Below are 24,743 nucleotides of genomic sequence, written 5' to 3' on the forward strand. Positions count from 1 at the left end.
GTGATGTGCCGCGCCGTCATATTATCCTGACACCTGGCCGACCAGTCCTAACACTAACCTTTTAATGCTGAGCGCCAAGCGAGGTAGCTGTTAGCACCATTTTTATAAGTCTTTGGTATGACTCGGCCGGGGATCAAACCCACGACCTACCGCATCCGAGGCAGTTAAATTTGCATCATTTTATAGCACTATTTGAAATAATTTGACAGTTGATGACATTGAATATTGAATATAAACTTGTCATGGTCAGTTCACCAACTGACAATTTCTTTGATCAGATAAATCCGGATGAAGCGTATTTTAAGTAAGCTAAATTAGTTTAGTCAAGCTAAAAAGTGAATTCTAATTATTCTGGGGAGGACTTGTTCAGGCAGTTTATAGTTAGGTTTTTATTGCCACCTCATTGCTGTGAAGATGAACTATATGTTTGATTGGGTGATTGAGAGAGAGAGAGAGAGAGAGAGAGAGAGAAGTAAATATTATATACTATTTAATTATTTAATACCATATGTATTTCCAAGATGGGTACACAGAAAGTAATTTCAGGTGTGGTAATGCTCCTGAACCTATTTGTTATAGCTATTGTGGCACTATCAATTTTTCTTTCACTGATATACTCCAATCTTCCTTTATCAATAATATAATAAAAATGTATATCCAACTGTGAAACTCTTGCAATCTTAAATTACACTCTAGAGAATATTCATCATTAATACATAACATGATAAATTCTTAAGTTCAGTTTGGTTGACTGTATACATCTATTTTAGCACTATCTTCATTACCCCTTGTAAAAGGAATGCTACACTTGACTACGGAAATCATTAGAAATGTATACTTGTCATTTATATGAACAAGTTTAAACCGTGCATATGTTGTCTGGAACTGTTTTTCTGGAAAAGACTCAGAAAAAAATCCAATCAAGCGGAGCAAAAATGTATTAGCTTTCCCAAATATGCAGATGATTTTCTGTACATCTGTTTTAAAAATATTGATGGAAGTGGATAAAGTAAATTTAATTAGAGGTGTTGATTTAGATGAGAAAGAAACATGATAAGAAATACGATATCCTTAGTGTGGTTTCAGATGAAGAATCGGTTGATGAATTATATTAAGAGAACACGTCGTCTAAATATAGCTGGAGAGAATGAAAGGGAAAGAAGGAAAAGCACATAAAAGGCATAAACTACGACAAATGACACGATATAACTGCATTGGAAAACCATGTAGTCGCTTCTTAACTCCAAATGGTCTCGTGGGTCGGTGGTTCTTTCTGGGGTTTTCCCGGGTTCTTCCTCCACCATTAATACTGGCCGCCATGTATAGCCTATCGTGTGCTGAAAAATGGCGTTAAACCCTACAACAACAACAACAACAACAAAAATAACTCCAAATGGATTTGTAATCATGATTACCAGAAAGACAATCGCTGGCTGATAGAGCATGATGCAACACAAAATTTCATCACTAAAAAAAAGACACATAATTTAAAGTTTTATTCCAAAAATAACGTATTCTTCCAAAACAATAATTACATTTTTACAAAAAATATCATTTAAAACATAATGTCGATGAAATGTAACAACACACATTTTAAATTTATTCGATGCGATCATTTGGATCAAAACAAATGAATCAGACAGTAATAATGATGCGCTGTCTTCGTTTGATTCGACTGTCAAGATGCGTACACAAAAAACTAAACATGTACATCTATTTGCTACTTATCTTGTATTTTATAGTTGGTGAATTTTCCAAAAAATATAAGGTAACGTATTTAATTGTAAGCAGCGGAGATTATACTAACTTTGTAAAAATGCAATCTTAAGGTCGTTACAAAAAATGTATAATGCAGATAGCAAACAAGGTGTTTGGCAGCGGAGATGATACGAGCTTTGTAAAATTGTAATCTTAAGTCATTACAAAAAACAATGGACAATACAGATAGCAAACAAGGTTTAGTAAAAAAATTAAGCAGCGGAGATAATACGAACTTTGTAAAAATGTAATCTTTTAGGGTCACGACAACAAAAAGAAAAAAACAATTGATACTACGTATAGCACACCGGGTAAAATATATGTAGACCTTATGACACTGACATTGCAAAGGAGAAATTATAATTGGGATTTTTATGATCAGAACGACTTATATGTTCGATTATTATTTGTAATAATGAATAAAATGAAATGAAACATTGCACACGTTTGATATGAAAAAATTTAACAATATCTGTCTGAATAATTTAGATTTGACGCACTTTATTATCCTACAATCTTATATGATTTTGCCCTTCGCTTTTTATATTTTTAATCACAATCAAACATTTTATTTGTATATTATACTACACACTTCCACAAATTCCGCTCGGAGATGATTCATATTTTGAAGTTGAATTCGAGACGTATCGTGTATACTCATTTACATGATGAGACCAGGTGCAAACTGCACAGACCCAGATCTGCCGTCACATAATGCGCCTGCATATGTGGGTTTTGTGCAGTTAGCTTGGAGCAAAATGTAGAATAAACATTATAAGCCCTAATCTGCAGGCGTATTATGCTACGGCAGATCAGGATCTTTGTTGCTTGCAGTTTGACTCGACCACCAAGCGAGTTTAACGGTAGTTTCAGCCCTACGCTAATCAGGGTTGGGCTTTGCACAATATAGTCCTATGTCATTGTTATTACAGCCTCTTTTCCTAAAATAGAAGCTCAAAAAGTATTATAATCTGTAAACGTGTTCGTTTAATGATGTCGCTAAGGTTCAATAGAAAATCGTGTTAACGACAGGTAAGTTCGTATGAACGCGTACAAATAGGGTATGAACTGTATTTGTGTTATATGTATCATACCAAAGGCCGTGTCATGATACGAATATACAGCTTATGAAGTTTAATGTTTATAAAGCGAATTGACCGTGACAAGTACCTGATTAACTTTGTAGAAAGCGTGGTGAGCCCGATTTCGGTGACATCACGAATCACAGTAAAATTGCGGTATATAGCGCCGAGAATAAGATACAAGCATTTGCTTATTTTTGTGTCACCTAAAGCTCCATTAATATATAGAACACAAATTCACATGCCCACTCTAAGACATATAGACAAATAGACAACCACCATAAAAAAAATCCATATCGTGATAGAAATAACTGTATCCGTTACCCTTTCAGAAAGCAGTCTGTCTATCGTGCAGTCAAGAAATTAAGAGCTGAAGTCAGTTGAAAGTACCGTAAAACCGAATCATGAAACATCGGAAATCAACATATTTATGTAGGAATGTGTGTGTCATGTATTTCTTAGTTTTCTTGTAATCCTGAATGGCATGGTTCAAAACTAATGATGACTGTTTGTCATGTCTTTTAAAAAAAAAGACATTTTGGCTATTTTTCCTGAAGATCATTTTTGATAGTTTCATTTTTAACAGTTTTTTCTTCTGTTTAATGCATAAACCCTCCAGCTGCGTTTTCACATCAGATTTTGTGCACGATATTCCACTAATGCTGACGCTTGATATTGATATTCCACTAATGCTAACGCTGGATATTGCCTCTAAACTCTTGTAGCTTGCAACCAAAAAAAAAAAAAAAAAAAAGCAACAAACAAACAACGGATTTGCTGCTTGCAAGAACTCTTCCGGTTAATTTCCCATTGATTCACATAAACCCCCTTGTGCACCTCATTTTTTCTGGTGATTTTACCGCATATTCTCCACGTTCGGAGGCTCTGTGCACATGCTGGCTGGTTTTAGTTTGTTTGGCATCAACACCTGAAGAATCATAAAGGTATCCGTATCCTTTTGAAGGCTGCTTTAAGATGTTTAGGTGACAAGGCTTTATCATAAGCCTAACGTTATCTCAGGTGATCTTTGAGGATGGGGTTTCTTGCATTATCGTGTGATGTCCTGCCTTTTATATCTTATTTAATGAGGTCAAACAATTCACTTCACAGAATGCGGTTCATATATTGCGGTCAAAGTATTTAAAATGATAAACATATTTACTGAATTAGACTAAATAATTCAATAAATGAAACGTTTTGCTCTTTTGGTGTATGGAAAATATATTTGCATAAGTATGCAGCAGCGAGTAGAAATAATAAATCATTAGGAACGATCAGCAGAAATTACTCGTTTCTGTCGAACACTGTATTTTGTTTATTTGACGTCTTAATGATATGACTAACAGAGAGAGGAGACCAGAACGAGTGATTTCTGATCGAAAAGTGATGGATTGTGTTTTGTTTGCTTGTTTACGGTACTGAAGTTTAAATAAGGAAAAAGTATTAGCAAATATAGTTTATGTACTGAGTAGAATGGAAAGGATGTGCTAAACACGCCAGTGTTATTCATTTTCTAATTAAATTATAACAAATGACAGCTGAGGTTATTTTGGAAACACGTAAGCGGATGATATCCTGTAAATACCGGTAGTAGGCATTGCGCTTTTGTCAGGCAAGGGTGACAGAAGCAGGGCGGTAGAAGATATATAAAAAATATAATTAATGGTAACACACAAGAGCAAACCAGTTTCGGTCAATATGGATGTGGGTAAAAATGTCGATTGCTACCAGTGGGCTGTTCATTCTTTGTGGGATTTTCTCGTGTTTCTCTTCCACCATACTGGCCGCCAGTAACGTGCTCAAAAATGGCGCTAAAATACAACAACAAATAAATGCTTAAAGAGAAGACTTGTAGTCTAACACGTATTTCACCAGCTGAATATTCTTGTATTCTTGTCATAATATTGTACAACCACACACAGTTACATTAGAAGGAGGGGATTTAGAACTACTTACGTATATGACAATATCAACAGTGTTTCGACATTACAGCTGCTGATACAAATGTTGTTCTTTTTGTTGTTTTAGGGTTTAACACCATTTTCAGCACAAGATAGGCTATACATGGCGGCCAGTATCAATGGTGGAGGAAGAACCCGGGAAAATCCCAGGAAGAACCACCGACCCACGAGAAGCTATTGGCAAGCTTTCTCACATACCCACATTGGCCGAATCCGAGACTCGAACCCACACAGAGGTGAGATGGCAGTGGTCCGTAACGGTGAGCGTTTCAGACTACTCGGGCACTCGGGGCCCCGGATACAACTGTTGAATTTGACGCATAATACGAAATGGATGTTAAATACCATTTCATTGCAACTACTATTCTAAATCGTGTTCAATAGTAAACTGCATTGACCCAGATCTGCCGGAGCACTAGGCGACGTTGGATCAGTGTCTGATATGTTTGCAGTTGAACCTGACGGCGAAGCGAGTATAATCGGTACATATGATTTCATTATCCGAACTTGTACATTAATGTTTTGTCGTAGGCGCGATCATTCTATACCACATGACCTAATGCCCATTGTTTCATTGCACTATATATATATATATATATATATATATATATATATATATATATATATATATATCGAAGTTTGAATCAGATATGCAAAAAGAAATGTATTACTTCAAATATATATTGATAATACATGACCCTTTTTCATGTAACAAGGCATGCCCTAAGTGATATCCTCGATCACGGAAGTCCTTAATACTCGGTAATACATTGAGAGATGCCGTCATCAAGGTGCTGGGCTGAAGCAGATTGACCACGTAAGCAATAGTCAAAATAAAACCAAAAACCCAATTTGATTGACGCAGATAACTGAGTGTCAGCAAACTTTAACTTAACACAAATTCTTCGCAGTATTTCGCCAAGTCTATTCCTCTGTATTACCCATAAAACAAATATTGTCTCTGCAGAGTGAAAAGAAGGGCACGGTGGGTCTCTGCAGAGTGACAAGAAGGGCACGGTGGGTCTCTGCAGAGTGAAAACAAAAGGGCACGGTGGTTTTCTTTTCATCTTAATTCATGAAACTCCAAAATGTTAATTCACTATTAAGTGGCATCAGTGTTTATGATTTTGAGCTGGGGGATGACGGGCAATGTTACAACAAATCTTGATAGTGTCGCCCAGTAAGTTCTACCTATGTCTCCCTGCTATGCAGGCATAATAACTGTCACATCAATAAACGCTATACGATAGTGACTGCATTATTCGATGTATTCTGATTGGCCCTGGGCACAAAATGTTGATATTGAGATGTTGGTGACCTATCGACTGCAGGTAGTCGAGTCGAAATCAGGTGTCCTGGTCGTGTTGATGGTGGTGTCTGATTTGAAGCAAACTGACCACCTTTATTCGGTAAAATCTTTGCTGGACAGTTTTCGTGCATAGATATTGAAAGATTTGTAGATACTGCACTGCTAATAGGACGTCTAAGCATAGGTGGAGACACTTTCTTTATGGTTTTATAAACTAACGAGTTTTCATCAAACTCTTGACTGTTCGTTTTGAACAAATTCGTTTTACGTTCCCTATCTTCAGGTGTAATTTGCATTAGAGATGCCATCTCCTGCTCACCGGGCTCTCTGGAATCATCTTCACTAAATGTCTTAACAGGTTTCTCACCACCATCACTTCCATCGGAGTCACCTTTATTTCTCAGTTCACGAATTCTCTTTCTCTGGTAAAAGACGCCAGCAAGTATCAGCAAGTTTAAGAACAGTAATGAACATCCTACAGCTACAGTGATGCTGAGAGGAATTGGTGGCGTGCCTACATTGGTCTCTCTGCCCTTTATATCTTCCAATCTCTCAACTGGAGTCGCCAGCTTAGGTGTGGTGGTGACTAATTGGATCCTTGGGAGATCAACAGAATACTTATCCAGAAATGGGTCGTTTGTTATGGTCCCATCGTCCGTTGTATCATCCGGTTTGTCATTCGGCGGAGGTGTTGGTGGCATAGGCGGAGGAGAAGGAAATATCTCATTAAAATTTTTGACCAATCGATCACTGGAATCAAACGTCGACATATTAGAGTAATGCTCTAGCTCGTCTGCATCTGGAGTGTTTCCTTCTCTATCACTTACGTTGATCTTTGGAAGAAGGTTAATCCATAGTGCCATCTCCTTTCCACGGTAATGGCTCTGAATTATGGGTTCTTTACCTGAAATTAATTGCAGGTGTCTCTCAGTACATGTTACATGTATTTTGTAAATAGTGACCATTTTTGGAGACCGAAATATAATTAGAAATAATAGTGACCGGCTGTAGTTTTCAAACCGAACCTATCATTGTAATATACAAATTGTGTAACGATCTTTGAACATTAACTATAAATTTATTTTCGCACAGTTGTTCTGCAGAAATGGATACATTGATCGAAAGTCGGGCTCCGAAGAAAACAAAAGTATGTCGTCCACGAATATTAATTTAATGCGCGTAATATATAAATAAAATAAATACAGATAACCGTTATCATTCTTTTCGAGGAAACTTTAAATATTTTCATCATGAAACATATATCAATTGGCAGTTTATAAACAAGAACATTTGTCCAACAAAAACAAATGTATGTACCTGGAGCCTCACCAAATGTCAGGTACATCTGACTATCAGTGTCGTACTTCCACCATTTTACTCCTTGATTACGACTTCTTCCTGTGGATGCACTTGCCGGGACATTATGATCTTGCAGGTTTGGATCTCTGGAAATAAAGAGAAAAATGACGTCATAGTACCGTATTATTTTATAGGCATTATGTATTTTTGATGTTTGCATAGGAGTACACAGCATTCTCAAATTCATAATCTCTCTCTGTCTGTGTGTGTATATATATATATATATATATATATATATATATATATATATATATATATATATATATAATCAGTTGAAATTCATAAAAACGTTCGAGTTTAATGATATCCATTTTATTCAGAATTATTTAGTTATGCGCTGTCCTTGTGGGTTTTTTTATTAGGACTTCTCTATGCAAACAATATTTGTAACAGACTAGCCAGGTCTATCAGTTCTATTCTGTGCCTTGATGACCTGATTTATTTAAATTATGACTCCTGCTTACCTTCAATCGATTAATAAATGTCTTTTTAAAACGTTTTGATTACGCTATGGGACTTTTATATACAAAAAATGGATACTTCTGATGCTAGGTATCTATTATCAATGTCTAACTTATTTATCAGACCTTATAAAATATAATAAGTACATCCGCTTAATATCTGCGTAGATCCTAGTCAGAACTTACCCGGTTTTTGCAAAATTTGTCCAGAGCTGCATCATGCTTTCGCTCAGAATCTTCTCTGCATCGCTATACACTGTTGGAAATGGAGAGATTCCACCAACCAATGGCGCTCCAAATGTGTATGGCAATTCATCTCCGTGAGCTCCTTTTATCCAGTCAGGGTAGTTTTCTGATACAGTTGAATGAGAAAATACATACAGATATGTGTCGCTGTGTTCAGAATGTTCTTTAGCAACCTCTATCAACGGGGCTACGTAAAGAGCGTCACTCAACATATTGATGATGTTCATCCTGCGCGTTGAGTCGTCTTGCGTTTTTTCCCATGATGCATATTCATGATCTAAGATATTAAATATTTTCTGCCTTTGATGATGGTAAACATTTTGAACAAATGTTCTGATTATTTGAGCTTTTCTGGCATTACTAATGCCGTTCCGTATGTCTTGTTCGGTGAGATAAGAGTAGGCCTCATTCCTTGTTATTCCAAAAATAATTGGCGTTTTGGCAAATCGTGTCCGCTTGTCTTTCATTAGTTCTCGTATAGATTGACTTGAAAATCCTTGGCTATTCAATGTTGGTGCAAAGCAAGAATAATACTTTGGCGATAAAGGGACATTTTCTACGAGTTCTTCGACAGATTTGCTCCGTAGACAGTTGATGAGTCGTTCGGAATTATTGAGACTGCCAGTACAGTTGACATTGATGGCTAACCGTTTCGCGCACATTGATGGATTGACAGACATGGCCCACGAACTTAAAGCAGACCCACTTTGAAGGATCACCCTCTGGAAGTATGTCTCTAAAAGCAAAGAAGCAAAATAGATTAATGTTTCATCAAGGAACAAGGAGCAATAAACTCCTTGAAAAGAGTCATTGGTTGAGGTCGTTCATCCATATACAACGAATATTTGAAGATACAGCTTCGTTTATTTAAATATTAACTGTATTTATCTGAGTGTCTTGTAACATAATTGTTATAACAAAGAGAAAACATAGCTGTATTGATAATGATGTTGATGAAGACATCCCTTTACTGTTCAAGTCGAATCCTTCCAATCACTCTGGTGATGCAGCAGAATTATTTCTTGAAATGGTCTACTTCTTACGGTATTAAGCGTTTCGCTGACCAAGTGTTAATAATACGAATGGCCAGACAATATCTTATAACTCAATCATAATATCTTATAACTCAATCATAAGTTCCTCATTTGCACTAAAGCAATACAATAATTAATTTGTTAATTAATAAACAAGTAAAAAGTGGATAATGAAATAAATGCATAAATAAAATTGAAACAGGCAACTAATTATTACGCAATGAACCAAATAAGAAGAACAAAATCAAGTGAAAGATCATATTGTTGGCAAAAAAAATTAAAAAATAACAAGAACACAGTCTAGCGAAAGATCATATCCTGGGTAAAAACAAATAAGAACACAATCAAGCGAAAGATTTTCTTAGTAAAAGCCAATTTTGAGGCTTTTGTTTTGCTTTTACCCTTCAGGGAAGAAACAAGTTGTTAAGTCTGCTGCGTATATTTAACTATGAACCAGTATATGCAATTATAAACCAGTGTATGCAATAATAAACCAGTATATATAGCTATAAACATCAGTTGCATTCTTTTTGATCTCTTTTGATTATTCATGTTTCCATCTGATGCTTGTATCTAATTGGTATTTTTGCGTGCGTTTGACAGATTTATATTCATGCAAGTTTCGTAACGAGTCAAAATGATGGCGTTAAAGTACTAATCTTTAAATATGAATGTTAAACTGTAGTAGTATATATCCGGGTTCTCATTATCTCCACATTTGCAAGCAAACATTCAGACGGGGAAATTATACTGTTCACAAGAGCGCGATTATTAAAAAGAAATGACACACAAGAAGGCCAATTGGTTCAGGACTTTTCTGAGAGCCTGAGTTGTAATGATAGCCTTCACTGTTCTTAGCAAAACGGTATGGTTATCAAAACAAGCTCTATTGGTAAATCCTTCCAATGCACGGTTTAATGTATATTCTATACACAATTTGGGGAATTTGTCTTGGTTCATAAATATACTCGTTGAAAAACTTTATATTATCTTTCATTAGAGAAATGTTATCGTCGATAATGTCGTGGTACGAATGGGTTCATCTTTATGATTTGCTTCATTGAATGAAATACCATCCTTATCTATTTTCATTTTTCTCCAGCTCTGTTTTTGTTACATGCGCTCAAAGACCACCCATTACCAACATCGAAATAACTAGATCAAATGTGGAAGGGGAAAACATTAGAAATTAAAAATCATAAAACAGTCAGACAAGGACTTTTATCATAACTTTTTCTATTAATGTTTCTTCACATTTTGCAACTCAACTCTTTTTAAATAGTTGTGGTGCATAATTCGACCCTACGAAATACGTCGTATATTAGAAACTATAATTGACGGGTGTTAATGTTTCTGAATCGAAGCTTTTTCATCACTTTGGATTAAGGAAAGGATATGGTTAAGTTTGCACTCACTTACTACAACTCTGCATTGATTGCGTTGTTTAAGTGATTAAAATAATATTTAAATGCCTACTTTTTACCTAAGTCGGCAGTTAATAAAACATAGCATCATCAAATACGACAGTTTATTACGATACGTAATATTCAATATGGAAATATATTAGCTCATTTAAATTGGTGAAAGGATGTCAAAAAGTATGACTGACCTAACAATCAGAGATAGTCACGCTGATCAGATAAATTAAACGTACGGTCATCAGAAATACATTAAGTTCATACGTGTTGTAGAAATGAATCACAATAAATAGTTATTTATCGGGAGAAGACATACATTATGACATTAAATTACACCTATATCCGTTAAAAATCATCGTGTTGCTTTTATGGTCACAACATTCGCTTAGCACTGAACGAAGCTATCAATATATTATTGTCACGATTATAGAATCCAAGGCGATCAAGAGGCAAAACGTACTTGATGTAGTTTGCATACTTAATATCGTGGCCAAACTCACTTAAAGTTATCTAATGTAGCTTGAAACGTGATTAAAGTAACCAAAGTCGACAAGCTATTTTTGTCGTGCTATTGGCACGTCAAAAATCTTTAATTTTAAACGTCAAAACTTCGTTGAAGTGGGATTATAGATTGGTTATTGTAACAATACAGAAGACGATATTTTCGTTTCTGAGAATTAATGAAGTTCGCATTGATTATTGGAAGATACATTTAAGTGGCCTTATCATAACTAAACACAAGCTTCAATGTGTTTCCATTCATGGTATGTTTTCTGAGATACCAGAGAATGGAGCAAACAAGAACCAATGAATAAGCCCAAGCAGAACATGTTGTTGACCCTCTTTTGCAATAATTGGAAGATACAACTTTTCATGGAAAATTGAATAACCATAAAATTTTAAACTTAAGTCATAATACCTTGAATTTCTTAATAAGTGACGTGTTTTATTGTGGAGAAAAACGTTTAAGAATTCCTTTACGCTTTCATCAAGAATATGCATTCCATGATGTACAATTATAAAGCTTTGGAATTATTTTTTAATTCGTTATGATATTTATAGTTCTGAAACATAATCTAATTTTTGTAACAAGTAGCTCAAGCATCATAATGAAACTTTCAGAGATGAATTGTGGGAAATTTAAAGAAATGTCAGCTGATAAACAATTGTCGATTACATAGGCAACCACTAACCTTTGCAAATGGGGGCAACCACTATAAAATAGGTACAGTCGATAGAAAAAGGTCATACTTACAACGTTACAGTATTTAAAAAACATTTGTTTGCATGGAAAATGATCATAAAATGAATATATCGTGTTTAAATGATATGATTATCCTGTTTGTAAATCTTACGTTGCAAACTACAATTTCGGAAGCAGCATTGGTTACCACTAGCTTTAATGTTTAAATGGTCTGAAAATAACATGAAGAAATCTGTAGAAAGCAAAGGTCGGATATTTTCTTCGTAATTGTTGAAAATGGTCTTCATGCATGCAATAATATAGTGCGATATTAAAGACGATTACTATAGTCTTTCGATAATTTAACATTTTTGGGAATAAATTGGTATATGATCAAGTATTTAGGTTCAAACGCGAATGTGATTCCAGATCCCATGATATTTATTTCAGATGAACCTACCATCTCTTGCCATATTGGAGAACAGGAAAACATTGACCAGTGCAGCCCCATAGCCATGACCGAATAGCGTGACTCTGTCCTTGTCACCGCCGAAAGCCGCGATGTTGTCTTTTATCCAGGTCAATATTGCCAGTAGGTCAAGTAGAGCGTAGTTCCCACGTGCATGTGCGTCACCAGTACTTAAAAAACCTGAAGAAAAATTAGTTAATTTACATTTAAGCTGCAGCGGTAAAATTTGGATAATCTGATTAGTTTACGTCAACAAAAATGTGATTGATCGGAACATTTCTCGCTATTTCGGGCAAGTCGTGAAATAACATCGGAAGTAGCTGTATTAATTTGATATGTTTGGATATCCTCCTCTAGTGGAATGCACAAAGGCCGCTAATATTCCGATTGTGAATTTATCCACTGCTTTCGCCATATATTTCCACGAAAACGAACTTTGTTCAGAATATAGTCCTCAGCAGCTGAAAATTGCATCCAAGTTTTCTGTTAGACTAAACGCGAAAGGTCGAGAAGTTAAAATTGATATGTCATATAATTAGCGACCATTCAGCTCAGCTCCACCATTCTTGTCAATCTAAGATGTCATGTAATGTCAAACTTTGTATGGTGCCACATGGAAAATTAGATAACAAGGAATCCGTTATCGGTGTTTATTTTCGCAAAATTTGCATATGACAATCAATTAAAATGCAGATTTATTAGCTGAGTTCTAGTAACATACATAAGTTAAAATGAAAATATGGTTCAAATGTGTGATGAAAGAAAGTTTTACTTTTGAAGAAAAGAAATAATGATTTTGTGAGTTTTAAAATTTGGGCAAAGACTCGGAAATAAGTACATTCATGTTTCTCAATGTACAGACCAACTTAAATCAAAATATAATTGTTCATATTATGTTTTGAAAGAAAATTTCCTAATAACAGGTGGTATTTGAGACATGTGGAAACATGATGCAAAACGTCACCGTAATTGTACATACATACACCCGTGTTTACATTGCACACAAAGTAGTCCATATTACATGTAATATAAATCGACTAGAAAGGTACGTTACCTAGCACTCCGAGTCTGTAGTTCACCGTGACTACGATTATTCCACCATAGCTGGCAAGGACACTTCCGTCATATGCATTTCCGGTTCCGACATCATACGATTCTCCGTGAACGAATACCATAACTGGCATTAATCTGGTGTCGTTCCAATCTGAATATAAATAAATAATACTGGTAAGAATCTATATCCAAAAATGTTATATTTTGTACTTCTTCCGGCAAGTTCATGATTTTGATTTCATTGCATCAAGTGATATACGTGTGTCTTAATCCGCAGCCATAAAACATTTAAAAAAAACGGAAATAATCACACACGGAGATATGACTGACTTCTCGTAAATATATCCTAATGGGAGTAGTCTCACTACTACACATAACTTGATTGAAGGTTATGGAATATCAAACTGAATATCAATATTTGACATCTAGTCGAAAAAGTGTGGTCAAATGTCGTGACACGCTTCCGTGTCGAATCAAGATGCCTCTAAGTTCATACAAGTAATAATTCGTTAACAGTCTCCTGACAATAATGCTTATCATTGGTATTTATTAACCGGAGTTATAATTCTAATTGTTATGATTAGACTGTTTTCTGGCATGTGGTTGGTCCTATACGTTCACATGACCATCATCTCTTTTTTACGACATTATTAAGTTTTAGGTACTACTTTAGTTTAAGACGGTCCTGAAAGATAATGAAGGGTGTTACTTTAAAATCTGTTTTGTTTCCTAATGGAATATGCGAATTTGACAAAATAAAGTTGGCAAAAATGAAACAATAAGGATGCAATCATCATGGATGTTTATTTATCTATTTGTAAACTTTTCCTGGTAACTCACAAAGTTGACATTAAGTCATTCTGATGTTGACTTACTCTGCAAACGACTGGGATTCATTTCTTATCTTTATTGGGGGTGGGTGGGTGGAGGGCATGATGTTTCCAATTTTAAAAAATGCTATAGATTGCTGGTGTGGATGAGAGTGGGCAGGAGAAAAGGGACATTGCCTGCTTGAGTTATATCTTTTTGCTTTGACAGACGGAATAATCCTTTTGACTTGCGTCGATTTGCATTCTTATTTCTCCCACACGACACGTACCGCTACCAAATGAAGTCGGAGCTATGTAATAACCTTATGTTTGAAGTTGACAAATCTGGGCCCACTCAGTGACGTCAGCGGAGCCCTATTATAATCGTATCGTTTGCCCTTCCGTCCATCCGTCAACAATTTGGTTTCAGCAAAATGAAAAATTAAGTTTTGACTGGGGACTAATTTATTTTAAGCAAGTGTCCAAAGATTTTAAACTGAAGAGATTACCTTGTTCCCGCATCTAAACTTACTCCGGTTGCTGAATTTCAACTAAGTTTTACTTGAGTTTAAATTTTAGAGTTATTCGATATCTTTAACAGAATATATGAGCCCTGATTTCCCGTTCTCCTTACGTCTATTTGTGCATCGTTACTTTAACAAGGATTGTTGAATTTCTGACAAAGTTTGCATGCAGCAAGAAAATGATGAGACCATGGTTCATTTCACTTTCCATCTTTCCACAATATCAATTGCAGGGGCCATGGCTCGTGAAATCTCATCCACTTAACTTTGGCTTGAACATAATTACTTTTCCGAATTTGCATATAAATGGATCTTGCAAGAATATGATTTCAAGCATTCGACAACATATCTTAGAGGAGTTATGGCCCCTGCTTACCCATCCTCATAACTTGGGTTTCTATATTACACGTTTAGTAATGAATTTTGTATTTTGAACACATTTATCATATACTTTTCTAATGATAAAGCATGGATTAAATTCAATTTCCAGCATTTTATTAAATAATTTGAAGAGTTATGGCCATTTCATGCCGGTTTTCTTAATTTTGATTTACTAGCACAAGTTCCTCTGACTAATGGAATGCCAAGCAATCTTTGTGATGTACAAACGCTAATTACTTTAGCTATATCAAATTAGATCATGATTTTAGGATCAATTATAAGAGAAATGTAATGATCGTACTAAACATTTCGTAATTGCTACTAATTATATTAACTTCTGGATCTACACACTGTTTAGAAATTTAAGACTCGTAATGCTCACCATTAGCGTAAGTTGTAAACATCGTAAATAACAGATTCAAAGGCGTCTGTTGCAGGCAAGGCACGGTATCAATAAAGACTCTGAAATAAACTGCTTTTGCTAAATTAACTTTTGATATCTTCACAGAATTCCACAACACCACTGATACCAATTGCTCTCTCAGACTCTTCGGTTTTTCCTGCGTTCATAAAGTAGTCTTTGTTACTTGCAACGCTGTGTTGCATGCACTAAAATCATTCAATACCATTTTTTTCTTTAATATGAAACTTACTCTGTCAATGAAAGGCACTAATGACAATTGTTACATATAATTATCATGTCTTTTTAACTTGCACGAGTAGAATATTACATTTTTTGATACTGAACCAACTTGTGATGGTGATAACAGAACATCATCTGAAGGTGATAACAAAATAACATCTGACTATGATTATTAAGCAACTAAATCTAATGATGATAACTGTTATGTATATTTAATTTGTATTGTGTGTTGGCTTTTCTCTATTTTTGTGATGTACATCTATATTGTCTTTTTGACCTTGGTCAGAACTTGAGGTTAGGGCCTACCTGACTACTCACATCCATTTTTTCTCTTGTTCTTATAAAGAACGTCTTACATAGCTAATATTTCTCAATGATGTGTTATTATACATTAAGATCACTATTAACTGGAGGTGAACATATTTACAGATGATGAATTCAAAGTTTAACTATATTTTGAAATTAAGCATGTTCTAGAGGCAAGTTGTTGCGAATTTGATTGGAAAATGGCCTTCATCTTGGTTCTGTTATTGTGTCTTACATTTTATATAAATGTTGTTTACTTCAGAATTGCTAATTCCATATCTTAACACCAGTCTTAGTGAAATAATATCTTGTTCAGTTGGGAGGAGTTTATTTCAATTATACATTCAAATTATAAAGTGCCCTCTGACTTTGGAACAGAATTACTATATTGGAATTAGTGTAATTTCAATCAATGACAATTTAGATTACATCATTATGGTACATCAAGAGTGTTAACGCATCGACACTTTCCAGGCTATTGACACGTCATTACATTCAATATAAGAATTCATTCGGAAAACAAATGGAGCTCATTCATAATGCTTTTTACTTTTGAACTTGTGATAGAACTTTAGGAACTATTTGACTTTTAACTTAATTTTGTAATTTTCACTTTGTATTCTGTGGAAATAAATTATCTGTTTGATTTTTACAAAACATGTTGCTTTTCGCTCTTTTATGTTATTTACTTGAAGACCGTAGAATTTTGACAATAACAAAAGTACATCTAATCGGGACAACGAACCAATATATCGTGGTGATAATGAGTCAGTACTGATGATAATAATCAAACAAGATCTGACGGTGATATCAAAACAACATCTGATGGATATAATGAACCAAGATTTGACGGTGATAATGTAACATCTGAGAGTGATAACAAAGCAATATCCGATACAAACAGCCCGAAGAAACATTAATTTCACCCTTGAGTTATTTAGTTTCTTTATAGTTTTCAAAAAGATCACTCGTTGAATAATTCATATTCTTAATCTATTTTATCTTCTCATGACGGTGTATATACAAATTAATTCAAGCGAACAATTACAAGCATGAACATTCCTTGATAAGTCATTCATTTTGAATGAAGAACTCTTCCTTTTGTGTTACATACAAATAGCTTTGCGAAATGTTCTTCTCCAACATTAATACTGGCTGCCGTGCATAGCCTATCTTGTGCTGAAAAATGGCGTTAAAACCTGTCAATTCACTTGAGTTTTCTTTACTTTCTTACACGTTCTCTATAATATCGTTATAAATTAACTTAACGTTGGTGAACACTGGAAATATCTTGGTAGACGTGCAGTGAGAAATGGCATGAACGTTTGAATTATTGTACTTTCCAACTGAATAATTCAAGCTGAATGAATGAATGAAAGGGGCCCCGAGTGGCCGAGTGGTCTAAACCGCTCTCCGTTACGGATCACTGCCATCTCACCTTGTCTGCTTGGGTTCGAGTCTAGGATTCGGCCAATGTGGGTATGTGAGAAAGCTTGCCAGTAGCTTATCGTGGGTCTGTGGTTCTTCCCGGGGTTTTCCAGGGTTCTTCCTCCACCGTTAATACTGGCCGCCATGCATAGCATATCTTGTGCTGAAAAATGGCGTTAAACCCCACAACAACAACAACAATGAAACTATTACCATAAACATAAAGACTGCACAAACTAGCGTTTATGGCGAAACAAAGTCAAATCAATCATTGTAAAACACAAACGCTCCTTTTTCAAAGAAGCCATCACATCAAACTCCGATAACAGATCCATCTGGAATCACTTACAAAATCTAACTTCAACGAAACCTGCGCCTCTAGCACCATGTGAAATTATAGTCGATGACACTAAATATACTGATGAGCTCGATATTGCAAACCAGCTGAACCATTTTTTTACTAATATCTCCCAAACGCTTGACAGGTCTAAGAATACAGAGTCTAATTTAGATAAACTTACTAAATTCGTGAATGAAAGGGTACCCGATCATGTTAGTTTCAACATTTCCTTAATAACAATAAATGACACTTTTGATATTATAAATAAACTTGACACAAACAAATCAGCTGGTCAAGATGGAATTCATCCCAAAACTCTGAAAATGTCGGCTTTATCAATCTCAGAGTCGTTGAAAGAAATAATTAACTGTAGTATCACTTCCAATAAATTCCCGGAGTCACTGAAGTTAGCAAAAGTATTCGCAATTTATAAGGGAAATGAAAAGAATGACCCATCCAACTATCGACCCATATCTGTTCTATCCGTACTTTCAAAAATTATGGAAAAACATGTCAGCAAGCATATTTTCAGATATCTTGACAAGTACCAACTCCTCCATAGATCACAGTCAGGTTTTCGAAAGAATCATTCATGTCAGACTGCAATGACAAAACTTATAGACCAATGGCTATTAGCAGTAGAATCAGGTGAACCTACTGGTGCAATTTTCATTGATTTTAAAAAAGCATTCGATTTGGTTGACCATTCGGTGCTCATTAAAATACTTTCAGCCTACTAGTTTTCTCCAAACTCAGTTGCCTGGTTCATGTCGTATCTCACAAACAGACACCAGGTTGTTTGCACGGGTAAACATATATCCGAACCAAGTCATATCTTAAGTGGTGTTCCTCAAGGATCTATATTAGGGCCTCTTCTTTTTCTACTATTTATCAATGACTTAGCCTTGTATCCAGCGCACGCTAACACAGATCTTTTCGCTGACGATTCGACATTGCATTTATCTGATAAATCTCTAGACTCCATTAAAAATAAACTTCAAATCGACCTCTACAATAAATCAGTTTGGTGTCATCAAAACAAAATGCATATTAACATCTCTAAAACGAAATGTATGACAATTGGAACAAGGCAGCGTCTATCTGCTAACATGGATTTACTTCTGATTCAAAATGGCTTAGACGTATCTATTGTCAAAAATCAAAAACTTCTTGGTATCTACATTGATCAACACCTCAGCTGGAATGCGCATATCGATCACTTATGTGCAATGGTAGTCAAAAGAATAGCTCTATTAAAATTGCTTTCAAAATTTCTACCTCCACAATCATTTGAAATTTATTTTTCGGGTTATATACTACCACTGATAGATTACGGCTGTCCCATATGGGGAAACACATCAAATTATAATCTGTCCAGAATTGATAGACTCCAGAAAAGGGCAGCCCAAATAATACTGAAACTTCCTGTTATGACTCCCTCAAATGTTTTGTTTTCACGTCTGAAATGGCTACCTATACAAAAGCGTATTCTTTATTTTAAAGGAATCATAACATACAAGTCTTTAAACGGTCTTTCTCCAGATTATATCTCTAACATAATTGAACTAAGATCATCGAATACTGAGCGTAATCTCCGATCGACGACTAACAATGATCTCCAGATTCCTTGGTCGAAAACCAATCATTACAAAAGCTCATTTTCTGTATCAGCACCTACTGTATGGAATTCCTTACCAATGAGGATACGTAATTCAACTTCCTTTGCTTCTTTTAAAATATCATTAAAGAAATTCTTTCTAGACCAGCTGGAATGACATAATAAAAGCTCTGAATAGAAAAGTTTAAAATCGTATCCATAATTGATATATATGTGTATGTTTCCCAGCATAGTCACACATAGTCATTCATGTTAAATATGTACGAATGAGTGTGAGACGATACATGGTTATGTGCATGATCTTCTATTTTTATTTTTTTATTACAAAAACTGAGGACCACATGGCAGATGGGTCAGCCATGACCAAATGTGTTATCCTCGTTAAAGATAGTTTATTATTATTATTATTATTATTATTATTATTATTATTATTATTATTATTAATGATTGAATATAGGAATAAACATTAGCAGAGAATAATTCAACATTGGCCAGTTTTTACAAGAGCATCAAAGAAAGGGCAAATATAATCAGACCAGATTTAAGAAGAACATTAAAGAAATTGTGAATATGAATTCCTCATTCCACATCGTTCATTCCAAGTTTTGTCTTGTCTTGATCTTTACCTCTTTAAGTTCATTAGTTTGCTGGTTTATATTCAAAATTGACTCAACCAAATGTTAACACAATTATTTAATCTGTTTCATGTTTATTGTTTTGCTATCATTGCAGTGATGATGATAGTAACTAACATGAGAAGGGGGTAAATAATGATGCTGATAATGATAATTCACTTGCATTATGGTAAGTATTAGAACATTTTATAAATACAGTTAAATCTTATCTTGTACAGTTTAATTAAGACAGGTGATTCCCTTTAATTTCTTAACATTAGCACAACAACCTAAATTTAGACTTCAAATAAAACTCAATTTAACGCTAATTTAACATTTCCGGTAGGGACTACACATTACCTAATAAATTAACATCTGACTAAAAGATCCAAGTCGTCAAGAGAAAGGCTGGATGGAGGACCTGAATCAATTTCAAAAGCACCCATGCAATTTCACTACGTTTCAGGCCGACGTTTGACGTTTATTTTGGAGCAGATGCTTCATTTGCTCTGTTTAATCCAGTATTGATTGATTTAGTGGGATTCTGTTTTTTCTAAGTTGTTTTAATACAGCTAGCGCCTCTCCATTTCCCCTATAAATATGATTCTGAAGGAACCTAAATGTTTCCAATGATACGTTTCTTTACAGTTACATGGCCTAAATTATGCCCAGGAAATGCTTAAAATGTGGGAGCTTTCCGGGCTTCCACCGGTGGTTTCGTCTCAAAGACATTTCACCTATACCTTTAAGTTCCCCGTAAACAATTTTTCTAGATCTGCCCCATGTGTTGATAAGAGACTAATTATGAGATTAAGAATGTACAGGTCAACTTTCTTCCTAGACGGAGGAAGCAATCCTAGTTGTCTTTTTCCCGGACGGAGTAAACAATCTTATTTTTACAAAGTTTTCCTGGACGTAGGAAACAATCATATTTAAACGAGAGAGAGAGAGAGAGAGAGAGAGAGAGAGAGAGAGAGAGAGGGTGGGGAGGGTGGGAGGGAGAATTAATTTGCAGTCGTTTCAGTCTCCTATTTACTGGACGAATTTAACTGACGAAATGGCGTACATGCTTGTTAATTGTATGTTTATTTGCTATTTTGTTCTTATGAGTCTGGTACCTGTTGGTCTTGGCACATTATTGTGGCAACACTTTTTATATAAAATCTCCTAGACCACGTTCGAATAGGACTAGATTCGACACTTTGTAGAATTACCAAACAATAACAACCTAATTGAATGTAAAAAAATAATCAAACAACTGCGTCATCGCATTAAATACCGTATCACCCAGCAAGGCCAACAATGCAAGGGCTACCATACTAAAAGGAATAAAGATGGTAGCACGCTCGGTGTGGCTAATTTACAAGTCATTTTAGACTGGACTTATAGGTTGTACATATTTTCATCAGTAATAAGGTGTTAGTAAAGCATTGGTACAATCTAAACATAAATAGAAAGCAAATAATACAAAAGATTGAGGAATCATTACAGCTTGCAGACAAATACTGCTCCAAGTGGCAAATGATATTGAAACCAACCTAGGTCTACACATATATTTCGGGTTCCAAAAATGTCTCAAACGTTGCCGTTTAAATACTCAAAACATCTGAAATACATATTAAACTGCACTATTCTAAAACTATTTATATCAGCGAAAACGTGGTTAGTGGACTCGCAATAATAATTCAGTTCCTATATTAAACCGATGCAAACACCATGATAATACAAATACAATAACTTTCAATTTATGAGTGCTCATGTTCAAACTTGTATGTATCACTATAGATTCATCCTGGATCATCTGTGTAGAGAAAAAGGATATGACCCGTGGCATTTTCTGGATCTACGTGTGTTTAAAACACGTGCTTTCAATTCCGCACCAAAGAGTCGGGTGCTAATTTTAGTAATGAACGTTTCAAACTCAAGACTATAAAAGGTCAGTATTTCCATCAATAAAACGGTGTTTCTATTTTTTCACTTACAACGAGGATAAGCTCTCAAATAATTCTTGGCTCATTTTCATAGCGATCGTTCATTTTATCACAAGTTGTATGCGTTTTAAAAAGAAGTTAAAACGGAGTGGTGTGATTGCATAACAGATAAGCATGAAGTATACATAGATTTGTTGCAAAAGGCAGAGTAGACATTTACAACTCTTCCCAGAAATTGGGAGGCTTGTAACATTTTTATAATATATTAGAAGAATAACATTTTTGTATTCCCAAACAAAATGGTAATGCTACACACAAGAGTTCCTTCTTGGATAAACGATGATAATGATATATGAATTCGGCAATGAACACGAATACAAATCTAAGCCAAAAGAAACAATGACATTATTTCTTGGGCAAGATTTATTAAGCACACTTGTAAGTCTTGGATGGAAGTGACAAACTTTGTTATAGTAATAAATTGGCTAACACCATTGAAGATTGCATATTTTGGTCCAATGCAAAGATATTTCGGAATCAGAACTAAACGTTCCTATATTAAACCTGAAGACGAAAAACATTGTCACTGATATCCGATCAGTATAAGACTATTTGCTGATCACAATACATTAGCAAGGATCCAGCCCAATCTGCTGGTGTCCTGAATGAAGGTCTATATATATAATGAACTTGTACAATATTGACCCGCATAGAAAACAATCATGTTGTTTATAAATTTCCATTTGATTGTTTTTTTAAATATATTCTTAAATCCTATTTCCCCTCTCATTTAACATAAATATTGACTTTTTTCCTCCCTCAGCTCCTGTCTTTATCACTAAACCACCTCCACCACTTGTAATAACCCAGAGTTGCTAAATGCATGTTATAACCAAATAGTGTAGTTTTACAGTGAAACGGAGAAAATTGGTTATATAAAAACCAATCTCAATATCTAATCACTCTCATATAAATAGTTTTCTCTCATTCATTAATTCACTATCTCACTAATATATATGTTCGTGTAATGGTTTAGTTGCCTTGGCTTCGCTAGCCTGTTCGGTATCGTGTCTTATCATTGCCCTTTAAACGGGAACGTATCATCCTCAACGACTAAGTTCCTTTCCAGCGCTAAATGGTGATTTGCGGTGTCGCTTTTATTTTATCATGTATGTTCTCAACGGTGACATTACTGTGTATACCCTTTAGACCAACAGAGTAAACATTCTTAACTTCGCAATAAAACTATTGCCCATAATAAGCAGATAAGTGTCGGGTGTTTCATTGGAAAGACTAATTGCACTATTTCGTACATTAAAATAAGGTAAACTTTAAAATAAGGTAAACTTTAAATTAAGACTTGTTACTGACCATGACAGGAAATTTAAACTGGATTAGTACGCTGAAGATGGATGGATCACTATGGGATGGTCTCCAGTCTTTTACATCTACCATCGTTACCAACTTTGATTTTAAAAAAAGCTTCTGGTTTACATTTTAATATGTTAAAATTTAAAGCAATTCGGATATAAAGTTAAAAAAGCAAAGGCATTGAAATAAGTTGGCAAACATCGTCCGTACGATTTATGGGAAAAGAGTTTTCTTGAAATTTAAATGATATATTAGAGTTACATTATGTAACAACGTTAAAAGAACCAAAACAAACTGAATTGGTGGTTGGGGAAATATGGCTCTTATCGGGAGAAAAAAAAACCTTTGCTAAAATCATTTATTTGCCAAAATGTATTCATTTATTCTGAAAAGGGTCCATTCCTCCAATAAAAATAGATAATGAGCTGAACAAATTATTTTAACATTTTGTTGGAGTAGTACAACAGAAAGGATTAAAATATATACATTAAGTTCCATCTACATAAGGGGGTTGATACACTGTTCATGTTCATTATATTATTCTATGAAAATCTACGGATTAAACGCCATATTGCAAAGGTAAAGGTTCTTTGTTAGATAATGGTTACAACATTTAGAGGCATCCATCTATTAAGGGGGTGGGGGAGATAAAATTAAAAGAGATTGGCAAATGTATTAGTAGTAAATTTAGGCACGTTTTAATCCATGCCTTAACAACAGGAAAAGGGAATATTCGTCGGTGGAAGAATAGTTGTTATGGGACATTGTAAATCATTTTGATATTAATATTTATCACTCCTATACATAAATGCCATAAGATGAAGTCACATGTGTCAAACATCTCGTTGATAGTTAAGGGCCATTACTTAGTTATATACAAAGTGCTAAGATTTCGAAAAGTGATGTCATTCTTGTAAAAATGTAAGGGTTTGTAATATAATTAATATTTTCAATCTGACTACAAAAAGTCACACTGGGGTTAAAAAAACTACAATTTACAAGTTACACGCAAAATGGTTTTACTAAAAATGGAAAATATATCTTATAGAATATTGCATCTAAATATATATCTATTATTATTTTGTACAACTGGTTTTTCGGTTTAAACAACACCTTATTTTTCTTTATGCGTATTGAGACTCATATATTCATAGTGTGTGTGTATGTGGGTGTATGTGTGTGCGTGTGCGTGTATGTTTGTGTGTGTGTGCAACAGTGTTTGTATGAAATACATTTTGCATTTATATTTAATAATAGAAAATGTGTATAGTCTGAGTCAAAACTTCACAAAAATTATACTTAACTCCCAAAACACAGCGTTAATATAATTATAGGGAATTTGTAAAATCTTAACAGACATTTCAAACAGAACATAAAAAAACTCAAACACCTTCTGCCAAATATATATCAAAATATGTGATGAAAACGATAATGGAAGTCATCAA

General features: G+C 34.7%; 1 protein-coding gene across 3 annotated transcripts in view; it reads right to left on the bottom strand.

The window, feature by feature from the left end:
* Positions 1–1,481: 1,481 nt before the first annotated feature.
* The window catches only part of LOC149799929 (neuroligin-4, X-linked-like), a 391,654-nt gene continuing 368,392 nt past the window's right edge, over positions 1,482–24,743 (bottom strand). For all 3 annotated transcript variants that reach the window (XM_089959388.1, XM_089959387.1, XM_089959386.1), the window contains exons 2-6: positions 13,335–13,484; positions 12,272–12,460; positions 8,117–8,912; positions 7,428–7,555; positions 1,482–7,014 (exon numbers count right to left, since the gene is read on the bottom strand). In XM_089959388.1, coding sequence (XP_089815514.1) covers positions 6,041–7,014; positions 7,428–7,555; positions 8,117–8,912; positions 12,272–12,460; positions 13,335–13,484 — 2,237 coding nt within the window. In that variant the 3' untranslated portion in view covers positions 1,482–6,040. The remainder of the gene's footprint in view (positions 7,015–7,427; positions 7,556–8,116; positions 8,913–12,271; positions 12,461–13,334; positions 13,485–24,743) is intronic.

This window comes from Sinohyriopsis cumingii, chromosome 5 (genome assembly GCF_028554795.1).
Source record: "Sinohyriopsis cumingii isolate HCF-2022 chromosome 5, ASM2855479v2, whole genome shotgun sequence".
Classification (NCBI taxonomy): Eukaryota; Metazoa; Mollusca; class Bivalvia; order Unionida; family Unionidae; genus Sinohyriopsis; species Sinohyriopsis cumingii.